Source organism: Neopsephotus bourkii, unplaced genomic scaffold (genome assembly GCF_033783945.1).
Source record: "Neopsephotus bourkii isolate Nb327-2 ecotype Australia unplaced genomic scaffold, CSIRO-AGI_Nbou_v1 NB_99, whole genome shotgun sequence".
Classification (NCBI taxonomy): domain Eukaryota; kingdom Metazoa; phylum Chordata; class Aves; order Psittaciformes; family Psittacidae; genus Neopsephotus; species Neopsephotus bourkii.
Window position 1 is genome coordinate 1,804 of NW_026900616.1, and position 15,474 is coordinate 17,277.

Genomic DNA, 15,474 nt, shown 5'->3' on the forward strand with positions numbered 1-15,474 from the left:
GGAAAAAGCAGTAGGAGAGTAAAATGCCAACAAAATATACTAACATTTTTAAATGCACTTTAAAAAAGTTATTTTGAAATTTATCTGTCTACTCAACATTGAATTAATTTATTTCATTTTCAATAGCAAATTTTTCACTTCCCAGGTTCTGAGATGGACAGAAGTCTTTAAATCATAGATTTATAAATGAATTGTTGATGCGTAAAATGGTTGAAAAATGCTAAAAGGCAATACTTATACTGTGTCATGGGGTCTTCTAATTTTCTAGTGTCCCCTTAATAGCTAAAGGTATTGTTCTGGGTTTAGCAGTAGCAGTCGTTTTTCTCTTTCTTGGTAGCTGGTGCAGTGCTGTGTTTTGACTTTTGGCCTGGGAACAGAGCTGAAAACAATGATGTTCTGGTTTGGCCAAGGGCTTTGTGAGCCTCCTGCTCTGCCAGGGAGGAGGGAAGCTGGGAGGAAGCAGAGACAGGACACCTGACTCAAACTGACCAAAGAGGTATTCCATATCACAGCACGTCATGCCCAGGAGGTAAGGGAGAGTTACCTGATAGGGCTAAGGACGGCAGGGTTGGAGGAGGTATCGGTCGGTGCTTGGTCGGGCTGGGGGGATGAGTTATCGGTCGCCTGGTGATGAGTTGTATTCTCTTCCCTTGTTACTTCCTTTATCATTAGTATTGCTGGTAGCAGTAGTGATCTGTGTTATACCTTAGTTACTAAACTGTTCTTATCTCAACCCGTGGGAGTTGCATTCTTTTTGATTCTCCTCTCCGTCCCTTCAGGAGTAGGGGGAGGGCAAGAAGGGGGGGGAGTGTGAGGGTGGAGGCACGGACCCAGAGGTAGAGTGCAAGCTGGATCGTTTATTGCAAAGATTACACGATATTTATATTTTCAAGCAATTAGCCAAGCACATCTGTGTCTGCCTTGTGGTTACATCAGGTGAAAGGTCCATCTGATTTTCTTATCGACATCTTCTTCCCAGTTCCGATGTCCTTGTTCCTTGCCAGTTCCCACATCTTCCAAGTACCAGTCAGGGACGGGTCACTCTTAATTGCCTCCTGGGGTTCCTCCTTTCCATGGTCATTCTTAATTGCCTGCTGTAGCTTCCCCTTCCCGTGGTCTCTGCCAGTTTCGATACATTCCAACCCCCACAGGGGACTGAGTGAAAAAGATGTCTGGCTGGGGTTAAACCACAACAGGTATTTTTTTTTAGTCTTTGGAATTTATCAGGTCCTGCAGAGATATCCATGAATTTTGGTTACTCGTGCAATGAGTATTCAGAATGGATGCTATAATGGGATCATGGACAAGTGGATGTGGAGCAATGTAATTTGTTTGGTGGGTTTTTTTATTTTATCTCCCTTGTCAGACATGTTTTTTAGCAAAGTCGTGGTATATGTGTAAGGCTTTTCCTGGTAAGCAGTTGCTTTCCATTAAAAGACAAATGGGAGAATGGCTGTTCTTGTTTCATCATGATGCTAACCCCTCTGCAGACACTCTCCCCAGCTATCAGAAACTGGCTATGTAAATGATATATAGAATAAAGAAACCTTTCTCCTTGGAGAACTTGAACCTATTGGTTTCAAATTGTATTCTAAAGGACTTCACGAGCTCTATATTATATGATCAGAGAGCAAAAAATAGTTGTGTTTTATCTTGCAGGATGGAACCAATGCTGGATAATGAGTGACTTTTCAGATGCTCCTATACTATTAGTATTGAGCCACCTGAAAGAACAGGACCAGCATACGTGGAAGATATTAAAGCAGATCTCTCTACTAAATTTTCTTTGGTTTCTTCACGCTCAGATACAAGCCAGGTAAGAAAACTTTGATGCTTGCATTGTTTGGATATCTTTTTAAAGGAGTTTAGACCTTTCGTTTGTAACAATAATCAGTAGTCTTTAAGTTTACAGATATATAATATTTAAAAGATTCTTTAGAAGCCTCTAATGATTGCTTTACCAAGAGATGTCTTTATTTTGTTTATGCTCAGGTGTTTGGACCTGAAACAACTCAAGAAGAAGTCTTTGAAGGTGCCATGAGGCAACCTGTGCAGGATTTCTTAGATGGATATAATCGCCTTATTTTTACATATGGTGTTACAAATGCTGGGAAAACCTACACATTCCAAGGTATAAGCAGATGTGAGTTCTCCTTGAATGAAATTTCTTTCTTGAGTGCTCATTGCTTCTAGCAGAAATATTATAGCTTTTTACTTTATTTAAAGTGTAGGTCCTAGACATTGGCTTATCTTGAATATTAATAAATAGCCTTTGCGAGCCCCCTTCCATTACAAATATCGCTAAGCTGCCAACAGATGGAGTCCCTCCCAGAGTTAAAGTAAGCATACAGTGATTTGTAAGGTTAGAATAATTTCAATCAGTTGTTTGAGTTTTCTTTTCCCCTTGAAGGATCTAGACTGTCAGGGAGGAGAGGGAGTTAGGAAAACATAGCTTCTGTGTACCAGGATATGAAAGGTATGTAAGTTACTCTACACTAGACTAGTGTTTGGGTTTTTGTGTCTTTTTTTAAGACTATTTATTGTTTGCCAGTGAGTGTTACTTTGTTCATGTTAAGTCGACTAACAAATGACATCACAATAAACAAGAAATGATTAGAGAAGAGAGACAATGATGAGAAATAAACATAAGGCAACAGTACTTTAATTTCCTATGTTATTTAGTTCTTGGCTTGGTTTTTAAGTGCTACCTAGATTTTACATCAGTTCTGATTTATGTGGTGCAGCTAGTGCTGTAACTCCTAGAAGCCCATCTGTCTCAAGAGTAGCAGAAACTATCAGAGGCTGGAAGATAATGCTGTTGGAGTCTGAGACAGAACAGTAGTTTCTCTTCTAGTCTATCACATCCTCTCTGGTTTAGAAATCAGTTAAGTGAACCCTTCTTAAACTTGCATCTGGATTCAGAAAAATCCAATGTGCACAAAATCTTTTATTTGACTCCTTTTTGCCTTTCAGGAGCAAAAGTAGTATGCTCTGAGAAAAGGGTCTGGGGTAGGGAAAGGCCTGTGTCCTTTCCACAAGGTTTCTAGTACTTCTTTTGTCGGGTCTGTGGAATTAGTACAGGGCAACAGCTGAGAGATCAGTAATGACTTGTATTTCAGGATTACTTCCTTGAGAGAGTGAGTGAAGACAGCCTATGAAATTTGATTTCAAAAACTCCAGTTCTCTAAGTGTCTTCTTGGTTGTAGTATTTTTGTTTGGGTTGTTTTTTTTTTCCTTTAAGGCTAAGCTTATGAGAATACCCCAGCAGTTTTTTGTTGTATGTTTTACCCCTTACTGTCAGAAGTATAGAGCATAAGCAGTTGCTGAAAGCCAAATACTTTCAAAAACATTCATGATGTTTCTGTTCTATTGAGAAAACAAACAACCAACCAAAACCCTACTGCTTGATGCTGTAAGTGGCCTCCAAATTCCTCATGTGTCCCTTGAGATTAAGATTTCTTATTTTTGTCTTCATTTATCTGTTTATCTTGGTCCCAGTAATAATTAGGATCTTTCTTTTGTATGTTGCCTTCAGGGACAGAAGATGATGTTGGTATTCTGCCAAGGGCAATGGATATGTTGTTTAAAAGCATTCGAGGAAAGTTATACACAGCAATGGATCTCAAACCCCATTGTTGTAGAGATTATATAAAGCTGACTGAAAACCAAGTGAGAGAAGAAATTGCTATTAAAAATTCAATACTTCGCCTAACAAAAGAGGTAAAGAATCACTTCTTCCTATACTGAAGAGTATGCACATCTTTAGATAGCTCAGTGTTACCCTGTTAATTTCTCAATAGAAATACATTGTATTTAAGCATGGACATATCTATTTGCTGTCAGCCAGCCATTCGGATGAGCAGTAAAGTGGGCAGTAGAGCTGATGAACCCTGTTTTCCTGTGGGTTTCTGTCTTGCAGCTGAATACTTGGTAGGATGTAAACTTAGGGGTGTGTTTTCCTGTAGCTTGGGCACCTGACAATTTATCCTCTAGGGTTGCTGGTGCTTAAAAAGGACTGTACACTAATAGTATCCCCATCTGTGGAGATGCTTCTAGGTCTGCTCCTTTAAAGAATTACTGTCTTTCAGGGTACTTGACTGAAATTAATGATTTTGAGGTTGTTCCCCTCTTTGTTTGGCAAGTATCCTCAAAAGAAGCAATTTTTATTTAATTTTTAAAGCAGAGCTATAAAGCCAGTGGACTTCTAAAAATTTGATTTAAAACGGGTTTGTGCTGGGCTTCCTTCTTAAACAGATCACTGTTGAATAGTCCAGAAATACACCTCAGTTTCATGAGCTGCCTGGAATCCTGAAGCTGTTTAGTCTCATTACAGTTATAGGGGATTTGTATTTTATGTAAGGATACCCTTTTTCTTGATGTTTTTAATTCTGAAATGAATGGAATAAGAAACCTGAGTGTATGCTGGCAATTTGAACTAGGAAGGAATTATTGTGGTTTTCTATTTTTTTTTTCTTTAATGAAAATGCCTAATTTATCTCCCTAGTGGTATGCCGGGTTATAATGAAGTATTCTGGCTGTTGTGTCTTGGAATGTATGGGACTAATCTTAGTTAACTGGACTTCTCCAGTGGCAAAGTTTGTATCTATATTAAGAGGCAGATTTTTATAGGTATTTTTAATGTATAAAGCTCAAACCTAAAAGTTTTGATTATCTAACTATTTAACTATTTCAGGAATATCTTTATAGAATTCCAGCTTTAAGTGAAATATAACCTTGACAAAACATTAAAAAACCCAAACAAACCAACCAAAAAAAACCTAACACACAAACAAAACCAAACTGACTTAAACCAGACCTGTTTCCCTCTCTCTTAGGCAGTTCTGTTTCTAAACAAAGATCATTCAACCAAAACTAAAACTGGGAATGGAGTACATGTGTATGAACCTCATAAGCTCTGATTTGTTCTTTGATCTTTTCTAGACTTGTGGTTTTCTTTTACTGAACAGCACAGAAGATTTTTGTTCTCTTCCTAAGACCTAGACTTTATTACAGGCTGCAGAAACCTTTCACAGTTGAATCACAAAGCAATAAATTGCTCACTGAACTTCTTAAGTGAATATATGTTCTACACTTCCCTGTTTCTGAGAGCTGACCTAATAAACTGCAAGATAAGGAATTCTGGATTAGCAAAATGCCAATAATAAAAAAAAATCAGGACTCCACATTTGCTGTGATAAAGAGTAATGTGTAAACTGCAACTGGACTCCTGCAAATCATCCTGTTTAAATAACCCTGTTTCTGTGCGGGCTCTCACTTCTCTCTTTCTCTGGCTCATTTTCTTCTGGTTCAGCAAGCTGAAGTGCTGTATGCTGTGATAAGGCCTGACATAATGGAAATGTCAGGAATGAGTATTAAAGTAAGAACAATCCTTTTAACAGGAGTCTACTGGTGCACTAGGCATAATATGTAGGCAGAGTCTTTGTACTGGCATATTACAGCTGTGCTGCATTCTTATCTAGTAGGACAATAGAGCTACTACAGGAGTACCTAGTGGTGTAGGGTCAACAATGCATCTTCAAGTCTGTTCTCTTTTATAGGTAGACCATAGAAATAGCACCACCAACAAAGCACCGGCTGATTCCAAGGGTATGTTTAATATTAAGGAATTGTAATCGAAGCTCACAAAGAAGTTTTCTTCAGGTCAATAACTGACTTATGGCCTATGTTAATAACAAAATGACGACTTGACATTTTTATATGCCTGTGAATTGGGTAGTAAGCAAGTTATCTGTGCAGAAAACAGTACTGCTTATTCTGTGGGCCCTAATGGTGTCCTGACAGGCTTTTAGAGTAACTGTATGTAATCTAATTCTTGCACTTAAAAACTACCCATGTTTGCTTTAAAAAGTCAGAATGAAGTGTACTTGTTGATTTAATTCAACCTTCTAAAGATACTGGAGAGACTTGAATAATTCCAGGCAAGCTGTGTGTATTTGAAAGAATTTGCAAGTGGAAAAGGAAGTGGTAGAGTGTCTCTGGCAATTATGTAGGGTAAACGTGTGATGCTTAATAAAGGGGGAGGGGATCTCAGTTGTTTTTGTCTACGACACGTGTTCTAGAAGGCTCAGTTTTCACTTACTAGTTTTTTAAAATGAAATTCACATTACTAGGCCTATATTGACTTGTAATACTTTGTTCTTGCCAGATTTGGAACAGCTCTTAAAAGACTCGGAGCAGTCTAGCCCAACTGTGAAAAATGACATGAAGTTTTCTGTTTGGGTTTCATTTTTTGAGATTTACAATGAATGTTTTTATGATCTCCTGATTCCTATATCAAATGAGAAGAAAGGAAGGACGCTACGCCTTGCTCAAGACATCAAGGGTTGTTCGTATGTAAAAGGTGATTGGAATACATTGCAAATTGCCAAATAGTATTACTCCTGGTGTGCATATGTTATCTCTGAAGCCCTTCTTACTTTTTGTTGATATTTACAAATTTATCATGTTTGTTCTTCCTAAAGGTCTGCAGTGGGTACAGATTTCTGATTCTAAAGAAGCTTTTTGACTTCTAAAACTGGGGTTGAAACATCAGAGTACTGCAAGCACGAAACTAAATGCTAACTCCAGCAGGAGGTGAGAAACATTGAATAACACTGGGCATAGGATGGTGTGTGGGACGGAGCATGCAACAAAAATATGGCTTGAAGGTCTAGGGAAGAAGCTTTAAGAAAGTCTAGATATCTAGGCTTAGGAAGAAGGTCTAGATATCTCTGTTTAGGGCTTGGCATCCTTTAGCAGTGCTTTGAGCCAAAAGGATTCAATCCTTCAATAAGATGAACATGTACTAAACCTAACAGTGTTCTATCAAATAGTCTCCTTCAGGCAAAAGCACTTGGCTTTTACTCTATCTAAATGTCTGAGAAAAAAGGAAAATAAGTGCTACATAAGTATCTCTTCAAAAGTTTGTATCTGATGGGGTATATGTATAGATATGTTGGCAGATTCAACAGTGTTTTGAACAGATGTGGAGGAGGCTGAAAATATTTTCACTTCTCTACTGATTTAAATTTCTTTAAGTCACAGCATATTCACAGATAAAGTATTGAAAATTGAAGATTCAGGAGCACCAGAAGTGATTGGAGTCAATGAGTAAGTTCAGAGGTGAGTCTCCCTCTTTTATGATGTTGTCAGTTATCTTACATGTTGATGTGCTGGTACTGCACTGTACACCCAGAACTCTCTGGTAGAGCCTCATGCACGTACAGTTTTCCCCACTTTCTAAATTCATATGGTACTTGGTCCTCTACCTCAAGCCATCAGGTGGCAGTGCTGTTTTGTATCTTGTACCCTCTATTCAACACAGGGTTCAGTTAGCCTGCTGTACTCCTGAACTCATGTAAGTCCTCAGAAGGAATTGGGGGGAAGGGGAAACCTGTTGGGGAAGAGTTTGGCAGGCAGTAGTGTGAAACTTGTTTAGGGAAGCAGCAAGAAATTCTTTATCTAAGGAAAGTGTTTTAAAAAGCATGTAATTTCTTCATGCTCAAAGGTGGATAAAGTGGATTTCTTTATCTGCTTTCAGATTGTCATTGTGTGATCTTGCTGGTTCAGAAGGATGTACCAAGACCCGTAATGAAGGGGATAGATTGAAAGAGAGTAGAAATATAAACACCTCCCTCCTGATTCTAGGCAAGTGTATTAACTCACTCAAGAACTGTCAACAGTCAAAGTAAGTCCTTTTACGAATTGCGGACTAGTTGTGGATTTTAAATATTGCCTAGAACGTTTTAAAGCTATTGTTTAAAATAGACAATGCTCTCACTAAGGTTTTGGTGGAAAAGATATGTAGACTTGTAAAGTCTATATTGTAAAGTTGTGTTGATCTGGGAAAGCTATTGTTAAACTTGCTTTGTTTTGTTCCTTATATCATTCAAATTCTGACATCCTTTAGATATGCTGTTATGGATTTTATCAAATTAAGTTGCTTCTGAGCTTGGCTGATGCAACAAACTTTGCAAAAGAGTTTTTTAAACTTGTGTTAGAGTCAGATTTCCAGCCTTCTATTATTCCTTAGAGCTGACTCTTATTTTCTATGCGCTTCTATTGGCAGCTGCTTGCAAGCAGTTAGTCTATTTAGAATGGGGTTTTTTTGATCTTAACTTTGAATGTTAATAATATAGAAGAAATACTCTAAAGCATGATCTCTTAAAATGTTAATATGTGCCCCTTTGCAAGCTGGATTGGAAGCAGTAACTTTCTTAAAGGAATTTTGTTTCAGTCCTGTAGCAAAGCTACTTATGAGCTGTAAATGTATTCTGGCAGGAGTGTCTCATTGCAATCATATTTTATATTACTCCTAGTCAGGCTTTACTACTTTGCTGAAAACTTGTAATTCCTACAGAATGTCTAGGCTAACAAGACACTTGATGTATTGGGAAGAAACTCTAGGAACAGTTTGCCATTTTAACACCTTGCTCTAGAGCACTTGTAAGCAGTGCAGGTCATACATCTATACGCATGGACTGAGGAACAGAAGCTCGAACGTGGAATTGTTGTGTCAAGGCTATTTGAAGGTTTTATTGCTCAGATTCCATTCTCTGAAAACTTTCTGTCAACTATTTCCCTAGCAAAAGTGTCATTTTCCTTGCCCAATTTCTGTGGGCAAAAAAAATACAGTAACAAAACTATTGGAAGGCAACGGGGAAGGAGGCTACACAACCGCTCTGGGCACCCTCCCAGTGCTCAGTCACCCTCTCAGTAAGTGAGAACTTCCGCAAGTTCAGGTGGACCTTCCTGCCCTTGAGTTTGTGTCTGTCGCTTCTTCTTAAGAGTAAAACGTTAAAGATAGGGCAGCAGAACAAGAAAACCCCAAATGGAAAGCATGTATGTCCTACCAGGAGCAAATGCTGCTGAGATTACAGAACTTATCTGAAAGTGTGCATACCTGTTCAAACACGCTGGGGAATATGAAAATTAAGTTTCTAGCAAATGCAGGCACGTAATTTCCTCCCACATTCTTGATGATGGAATCTGTCAGGTACAGGAAGGGCAGTTTCTGTGATGGAGGAGCCTGGAGCAAGGAGAAGAAACTGACATGGGGCTTCCATTGCGAGACATGCTGCTGTCGCAGAGCTTTTGGTGGGATGAGTCCCAAACCCTCTCCTACTACGAGCAGGGAGGGAGGGAGGGCTCTTGCCCTCCTGGGAGTCCCCTGCCCACTTTGCTGTCTCTCCTTGTCCCTTCTACATTCCTCCTCCTGTAACCCCTGCACCTCGTGCTGCCTGTCTCCTGTGCTCCTCAGCACTCCATCTCCCCTGTGCCCTTCCTGCTAGCCCCTGAGGCCGCCCATGCCTGCTGCCCCAGCTGGTCCCTCCAGCAGTACAGGTATGAGTAGTAGCCAGTGGCATTTAAAAACCTTGGTGATTTGTGCTTCAATCAGATACACAACGTCCTTGGCGAAGCACGCGGTCTCCTCGGCCAGTATGGTCAGGGCATGGATCCGCTCAGCTTCATGCTACACACACATCATCAGCAGAGATCAGATGTAAAACTTACTGAAGCACTAAGCAAGCTTGGCATTAACTAAATTAGCTGAAATAGAAAATGCCAAGCAACCTTGGTTTTGGGCATTCCTACCTTTAGCACCTAAACCGAAAGGAGATTTGAATGTTAGATGCTCTTTTTGTTTCATTTGTTCATTTCTTTTTATTTCTTCCTTCTTTCCCTCCTTGCTTGCGGTGCCTGCTTCCCTCCCTCCTTCCCTTGCTTTTTTCATTTTATTATTTATTTTCATTATTTCATTATTCCCTTTCCCTTTCCCTTTCCTTTTCCCTTTTCCTTTCATTCAGTATTTTGGTCTATTTCATTAGAACAACTCAGTTTATTTTTTTACTAGAAAAAATCAAACTGGAACAAAGAAGAAGAAAGCAGAACAACAACAACAAACAGCACCCCCCACCCCCAGTTGGTTTAAACAGTCTTGTCGTGGTCAACATCATGGATTTTCCACAGCTCCCCCAGGGTTCTCAGCACAACTTCCGACATGTGGGAAATTCTGCTGAGCTTGGTCTTCAGGCCCAGGTTGATCAGACGCAGACGAAACCTGCAGAAGTCAGCATTTAAGGATTGTTTGTGTAAGAATGCCATTAGAAACTTGCTTTTTTTTATCATGAACTTGTACAAGTTTCTCAGTGATTTTATACATGGCAAACTCCTTCCCAGAGTGAACCATGCCAGTTTGGTATTGCAAGGTCCACGAAGGACTGCATAAGCCTTCTTCAACAGGAGGCTGCTTAGGGCTGTCAGACATACCTTCCTTACTTTAGGAGATGACAAAGTGGGAGATAAACTCCCACATCTCCTCTTTAGTGAGCTCCTCGCCTGCAAACATGGTGGTTGTTCTGGACTCGGACTCTGGGTTTCTGATTTCTCTGTTGTCATCACTTTTCTTTCAGACGCAGATGTTGTGCTTTCGTGTTCCTGCAAAATCAGTAATACAAGGTCAGTACCACAAAATACATCACCCAGGCACATGTTCTCATCACAGCATCAGTTTTTCTACATATTCCACATGCTCAGGGCAACTAAACTGCCGAGCATCTGATCTCATTTCCGTATTTCTACACTTTAGAGGTGCTTTGTTTTGGTATAATTCACTATCAAACATATTGAGGCTTTCACTTATGACTGTAAGAGAGCACAGCTTAACCCCCGTCTTCTGATGGTGGCATCAAAACGGCCTGAGCTAATGAGAAAACTGATCTTACTTCCAACAATTGGGCTTCCTTCTTCTCTAAGAGCAAATATATTTGAGTTAGCCTGGCTTGCTGTGAGCGACAAGAAGAGATGGAAGACGAGGAGCATGGGCAGGCAGCATTTTGGAGAGAAGTGAAAAACAGAACCCCAAGAACTTTGTCATTGTTCCACAATCTGGAAGAGAGTTTTGAAACCTAAAACCCCAACCTATCCAATACTCTCAGCGCAGGAAATCCTCTTGCCCGTGTACAGAGGTCACATACTTTGTTATTAACACGCTAAATTGTCAGAGAGCAGCAGACAGGCAATGACATCTACACGTATCAGCATCTGCTCACGCAGCAGGCACACAAACTTACTGATTTCTTTGGGAACTTGTGTTTTGCAAGGATACTGGAGAAGTCCAGGTTTGCCGGCAGGGGGTTAATTGGCCACGCTGGATCTAATACATTGACCTTGATGTCAAGAGCAAGCAGTGTCTTTGCAGGAAAAAGACCATTCCAGGTAGAGCGTAATCGAAATAAAGACTTCTTAGTCTTTGCATCCACCTAAAACAATCAGACAATTGTAGGGCTTGTTAAGGGAATAGAAAAGAATTTCTTGATGTTTTCTGTCGAACTAAAGATTTCATCTATTTCCTGTCTCTAGGAACAGTTTGCCATTTTAACACCTTGCTCTAGAGCACTTGTAAGCAGTGCAGGTCATACATCTATACCCATGGACTGAGGAACAGAAGCTCGAACGTGGAATTGTTGTGTCAAGGCTATTTGAAGGTTTTATTGCTCAGATTCCATTCTCTGAAAACTTTCTGTCAACTATTTCTCTAGCAAAAGTGTCATTTTCCTTGCCCAATTTCTGTGGGCAAAAAAATACAGTAACAAAACTATTGGAAGGCAACGGGGAAGGAGGCTACACAACCGCTCTGGGCACCCTCCCAGTGCTCAGTCACCCTCTCAGTAAGTGAGAGCATTCCCAAGTTCAGGTGGACCTTCCTGCCTTTGAGTTTGTGTCTGTCGCTTCTTCTTAAGAGTAAAACGTTAAAGATAGGGCAGCAGAACAAGAAAACCCCAAATGGAAAGCATGTATGTCCTACCAGGAGCAAATGCTGCTGAGATTACAGAACTTATCTGAAAGTGTGCATACCTGTTCAAACACGCTGGGGAATATGAAAATTAAGTTTCTAGCAAATGCAGGCACGTAATTTCCTCCCACATTCTTGATGATGGAATCTGTCAGGTACAGGAAGGGCAGTTTCTGTGATGGAGGAGCCTGGAGCAAGGAGAAGAAACTGACATGGGGCTTCCATTGCGAGACATGCTGCTGTCGCAGAGCTTTTGGTGGGATGAGTCCCAAACCCTCTCCTACTACGAGCAGGGAGGGAGGGAGGGCTCTTGCCCTCCTGGGAGTCCCCTGCCCACTTTGCTGTCTCTCCTTGTCCCTTCTACATTCCTCCTCCTGTAACCCCTGCACCTCGTGCTGCCTGTCTCCTGTGCTCCTCAGCACTCCATCTCCCCTGTGCCCTTCCTGCTAGCCCCTGAGGCCGCCCATGCCTGCTGCCCCAGCTGGTCCCTCCAGCAGTACAGGTACGAGTAGTAGCCAGTGGCATTTAAAAACCTTGGTGATTTGTGCTTCAATCAGATACACAACGTCCTTGGCGAAGCACGCGGTCTCCTCGGCCAGTATGGTCAGGGCATGGATCTGCTGCCTGCTGCTTTGTGTAAGCTGCTCGAGCAGCGACCGGTATGCGTGCTTCAGGGCTGTTAGATCTTCGCTGCTACCGGCGCTGCTCTCTGGCGGCACCATGCTGCTGGTGCAGGCCCCAACCCACAGACCGAAAGCCTTGGATCCCCTAACACGTTGGTGCACAACGGCAGCCTGCCCTCGCTCGCCGTCCGTTTGTTGTGAGGCTGGGGCCCGTCGCCTTGGAAACCGCATCCAGTTCCCTCACCGCGCCCTGATTGGCTGGCGACCCTCTGCTCAGCCCTGATTGGCTCATCCGTCAGAGCAGCAGGCTCTGCCTGCCTAGGCCCATCTTCCCCTGCTTGGCTCCTGGGCTAAAGCCCCCTTCTTGCACCGCGTCCTGGCTCTGCTTGCGTTTCCCTCCTCCCCTGCTCCTCAACTGCTCTGCCTCTCCCTACCCCTTTCCCTCTCGTCCCTGACCTTCACTGGCTCCCTTGCGCAATCCGGCCTTTCTGCCAAGCCCTCATTTGGGACTCTGTGGCCTCCCCAGCCTTTGGGTTGGCTGCTGATGCGGCGATGCTGCTGTGTGCGGCTCTGCTCTGCCATCGCCACAGGATCAGTTGTGGGGGTGGATGTCAATGAACGTGGGATGGATGTCAGTTAATACGGATGTCAGGGGCCACATAGACTGCACCAGCTTTACTAGGATTCAGTTGTTTTATTTGTAGGTGAGCAAACTCGATTTGCTGACTTTCAACCAAGAGTCCAAAAAAGAGCTGGCTGAGATCTTTCAGTGATGTGTGACTCAGCTGAGCATGGTGGGGGAACTAAGTACATTTAGCAAGTTCCAACCACTGGACTGTGTTTCAGCACCCTATACAATCCCTTCCTACGTCACTCTACAATCACATGAGTATAGTGAGTACTAAGAATAATACAAACTGAACTCTTTTTATGCTGCCTGTGAAGGAACGTCCCATTCCACCCAGGCCTTCTTTTCATGGGGACACTTGTGTTATTGGTAAACTGGATGATACTGTCCCCTTTGCAGCATGTTTTCTTACATAGTCCAGAGCTTTCAGTTCTTGTGGCATAGCTCAGCTTTATTCACATGATAAAGTACTGTTAAACAGTTATCATCATCTCACTGTTTTTACTTCTGTGACATCATTATCATTCCCAGTAGACTCTTATATAAAGAGTCTCAGTGGGCTGAGTCTACATAACATGACAATGGTCTCTTTGAGGATCTATTCCAGTGGCTGGGGTGTGATGCCATTCCATATTGTCAGGTTACACTTACGTGGAGTAGATGTTCTGCACACAGATGTGTTCATTTGCTGAGAGTGTAGCATCTTGCTAAATAAAAATAAAATTAAATAAATCTTAAATAAAAAACCTCATCAGCTGTATCTCAGTGGTCCTAAAAACTGCCTTGGGACTGTCTGACGTATTGTGCATTTCTTTGACTTAGTCCACATCCTTTCTAATACATAAACATTACCATTTCTCATATTTTCTTCTTCTGCTTCATGAGGTGAAGCTTTTCGTGAGGGTTCACGGTACAGTGGTGCAGACTGTTGCAACTGATTGTAATATTAAATAACCTTTTTTGCTGTCTTGTGAGGCTAAGGGGCACCTCTGTCGATTTCTGTTAACACAAACCTCAAAGGTAAGCCTTCAGTGCATGCAATGTAAATAGAGGCTGATGTTTGGATTTACTAGACTAAGATCCAGGAATCATAAGCAGTTGTAACAGTAGCAGTTATTCTCATTCATTCAGCCATTTCTTTTTTTTCTCTCTTCTTTTCATTTCTTTTTCCCCTTCCCTTCCCTCTTTCCTTTGCCCTTTCTTTTCCCCTTTCCTTTCCTTTTTTCTTTCCTTTTTTCTTTCTTTTCCTTTCCCCTTCTTTCCCCTTCCCTTCCTTCTCTTCCTCCCTTCCTTCCTTTCCTTCCCTTTTTCTTAGTGACAGTGATACTTTTCATTTGCAAATGGTATCAGCTGGCCTTAGGATTTCTCATTCATGCTCAGGTGTGCATATATGTGCCTGTGACAAGTCCCTTGTTTCATATATGTCACAGAAGTTCAGAAAGAAGCAGTTGCCTGATACTTGAGGGGGTAAAAATAGCGGAACATCAGTAAATACTTCAGGCTGTTTTGAGATGTGCAGTAAGAACTGAAGTATCTTGATCGTGTAGGAGCTGACAGTGAGACTCTTGTTCTGTCTCTGGAATGCAGGAAGCAAACATTCCACTTCCAGCAGACAATTTTGAATCCAACCCAAACTGCAAAGCTGTTTTCATCAGAGGGCTGCCTTGGCCTTGGTTGGTTTCTTCAGGCAACCACCAGGACATAAATACATCTTGGATCAGATCCAAAAGGGAGTAAGGAAGAAACCTGAGTCCTTCCCTCTGGAAATGTGTTCTCTAGGCTTGTGATTGAGTATGCCAGAGTAAGTGGAATCATCCACTGTTACTCTGTTCTGGGTATAATGTGAATAACTTCAGATTTCTTGTCTCTCAGGCTATGGTGTACACAGCTCTAACAGGCTGTGTGCTGTGCTGTTGAGCTAAAACATTAAGCACATCCCTAATACACCAGGAAATTGTCAGTGCCAGGTAGGGGAAGAGGAAGATGTACCACTGCTCAGCAGTTGGAGGCTGCCTGAAATGATGAGTTTGCTTTTAAAAGCGTGTGGTAGCATCTCTTCATCAGACCTTTATGGGAAATCTGATAAATGAGCTGATCTTTAAGCCAGTGTGTGATCTGTAAAGGGAAGGGAGATTGAGGGGCTCTTAGAATCTGGGGTCTTGCTAGTGTGTGTGTTCCCACAACTGCTGAGGTTGTGGTGGTGTAGGCATTGCCACTGCTGTGCTGAAACCTAACCTGTAGAACGTGGAAAGAAGCACTTGAAAGTTTTAAGAAGCAAAGCTGCTAACATGGCAGGCAGGAATGTTTTCAGTGTGTGTGGAACCTTTGTCCCTAGAAGCCTGAGTATCAACAGACTTTTAACAGAAAGGCCTATGAGCTGGATTCCTGTGCAACAGAATGCAGCTGTACTTCTTTAACTCAGAGTGGTG

The 15,474-nt window shown here is 41.8% G+C and overlaps 1 protein-coding gene across 1 annotated transcript; it reads left to right on the top strand.

The window, feature by feature from the left end:
- The first annotated feature begins 1,998 nt into the window (after positions 1 to 1,998).
- On the top strand, positions 1,999 to 7,103 carry LOC133213816 (kinesin-like protein KIF20B). The gene is made up of 6 exons (XM_061356349.1): positions 1,999 to 2,131; positions 3,536 to 3,720; positions 5,559 to 5,607; positions 6,167 to 6,361; positions 6,483 to 6,594; positions 7,039 to 7,103. The coding sequence occupies exons 1-5, from the start codon at positions 2,038 to 2,040 to the stop codon at positions 6,524 to 6,526; spliced, it is 567 nt and encodes a 188-aa protein (XP_061212333.1). The 5' UTR covers positions 1,999 to 2,037; the 3' UTR covers positions 6,527 to 6,594; positions 7,039 to 7,103.
- Positions 7,104 to 15,474: the final 8,371 nt, after the last annotated feature.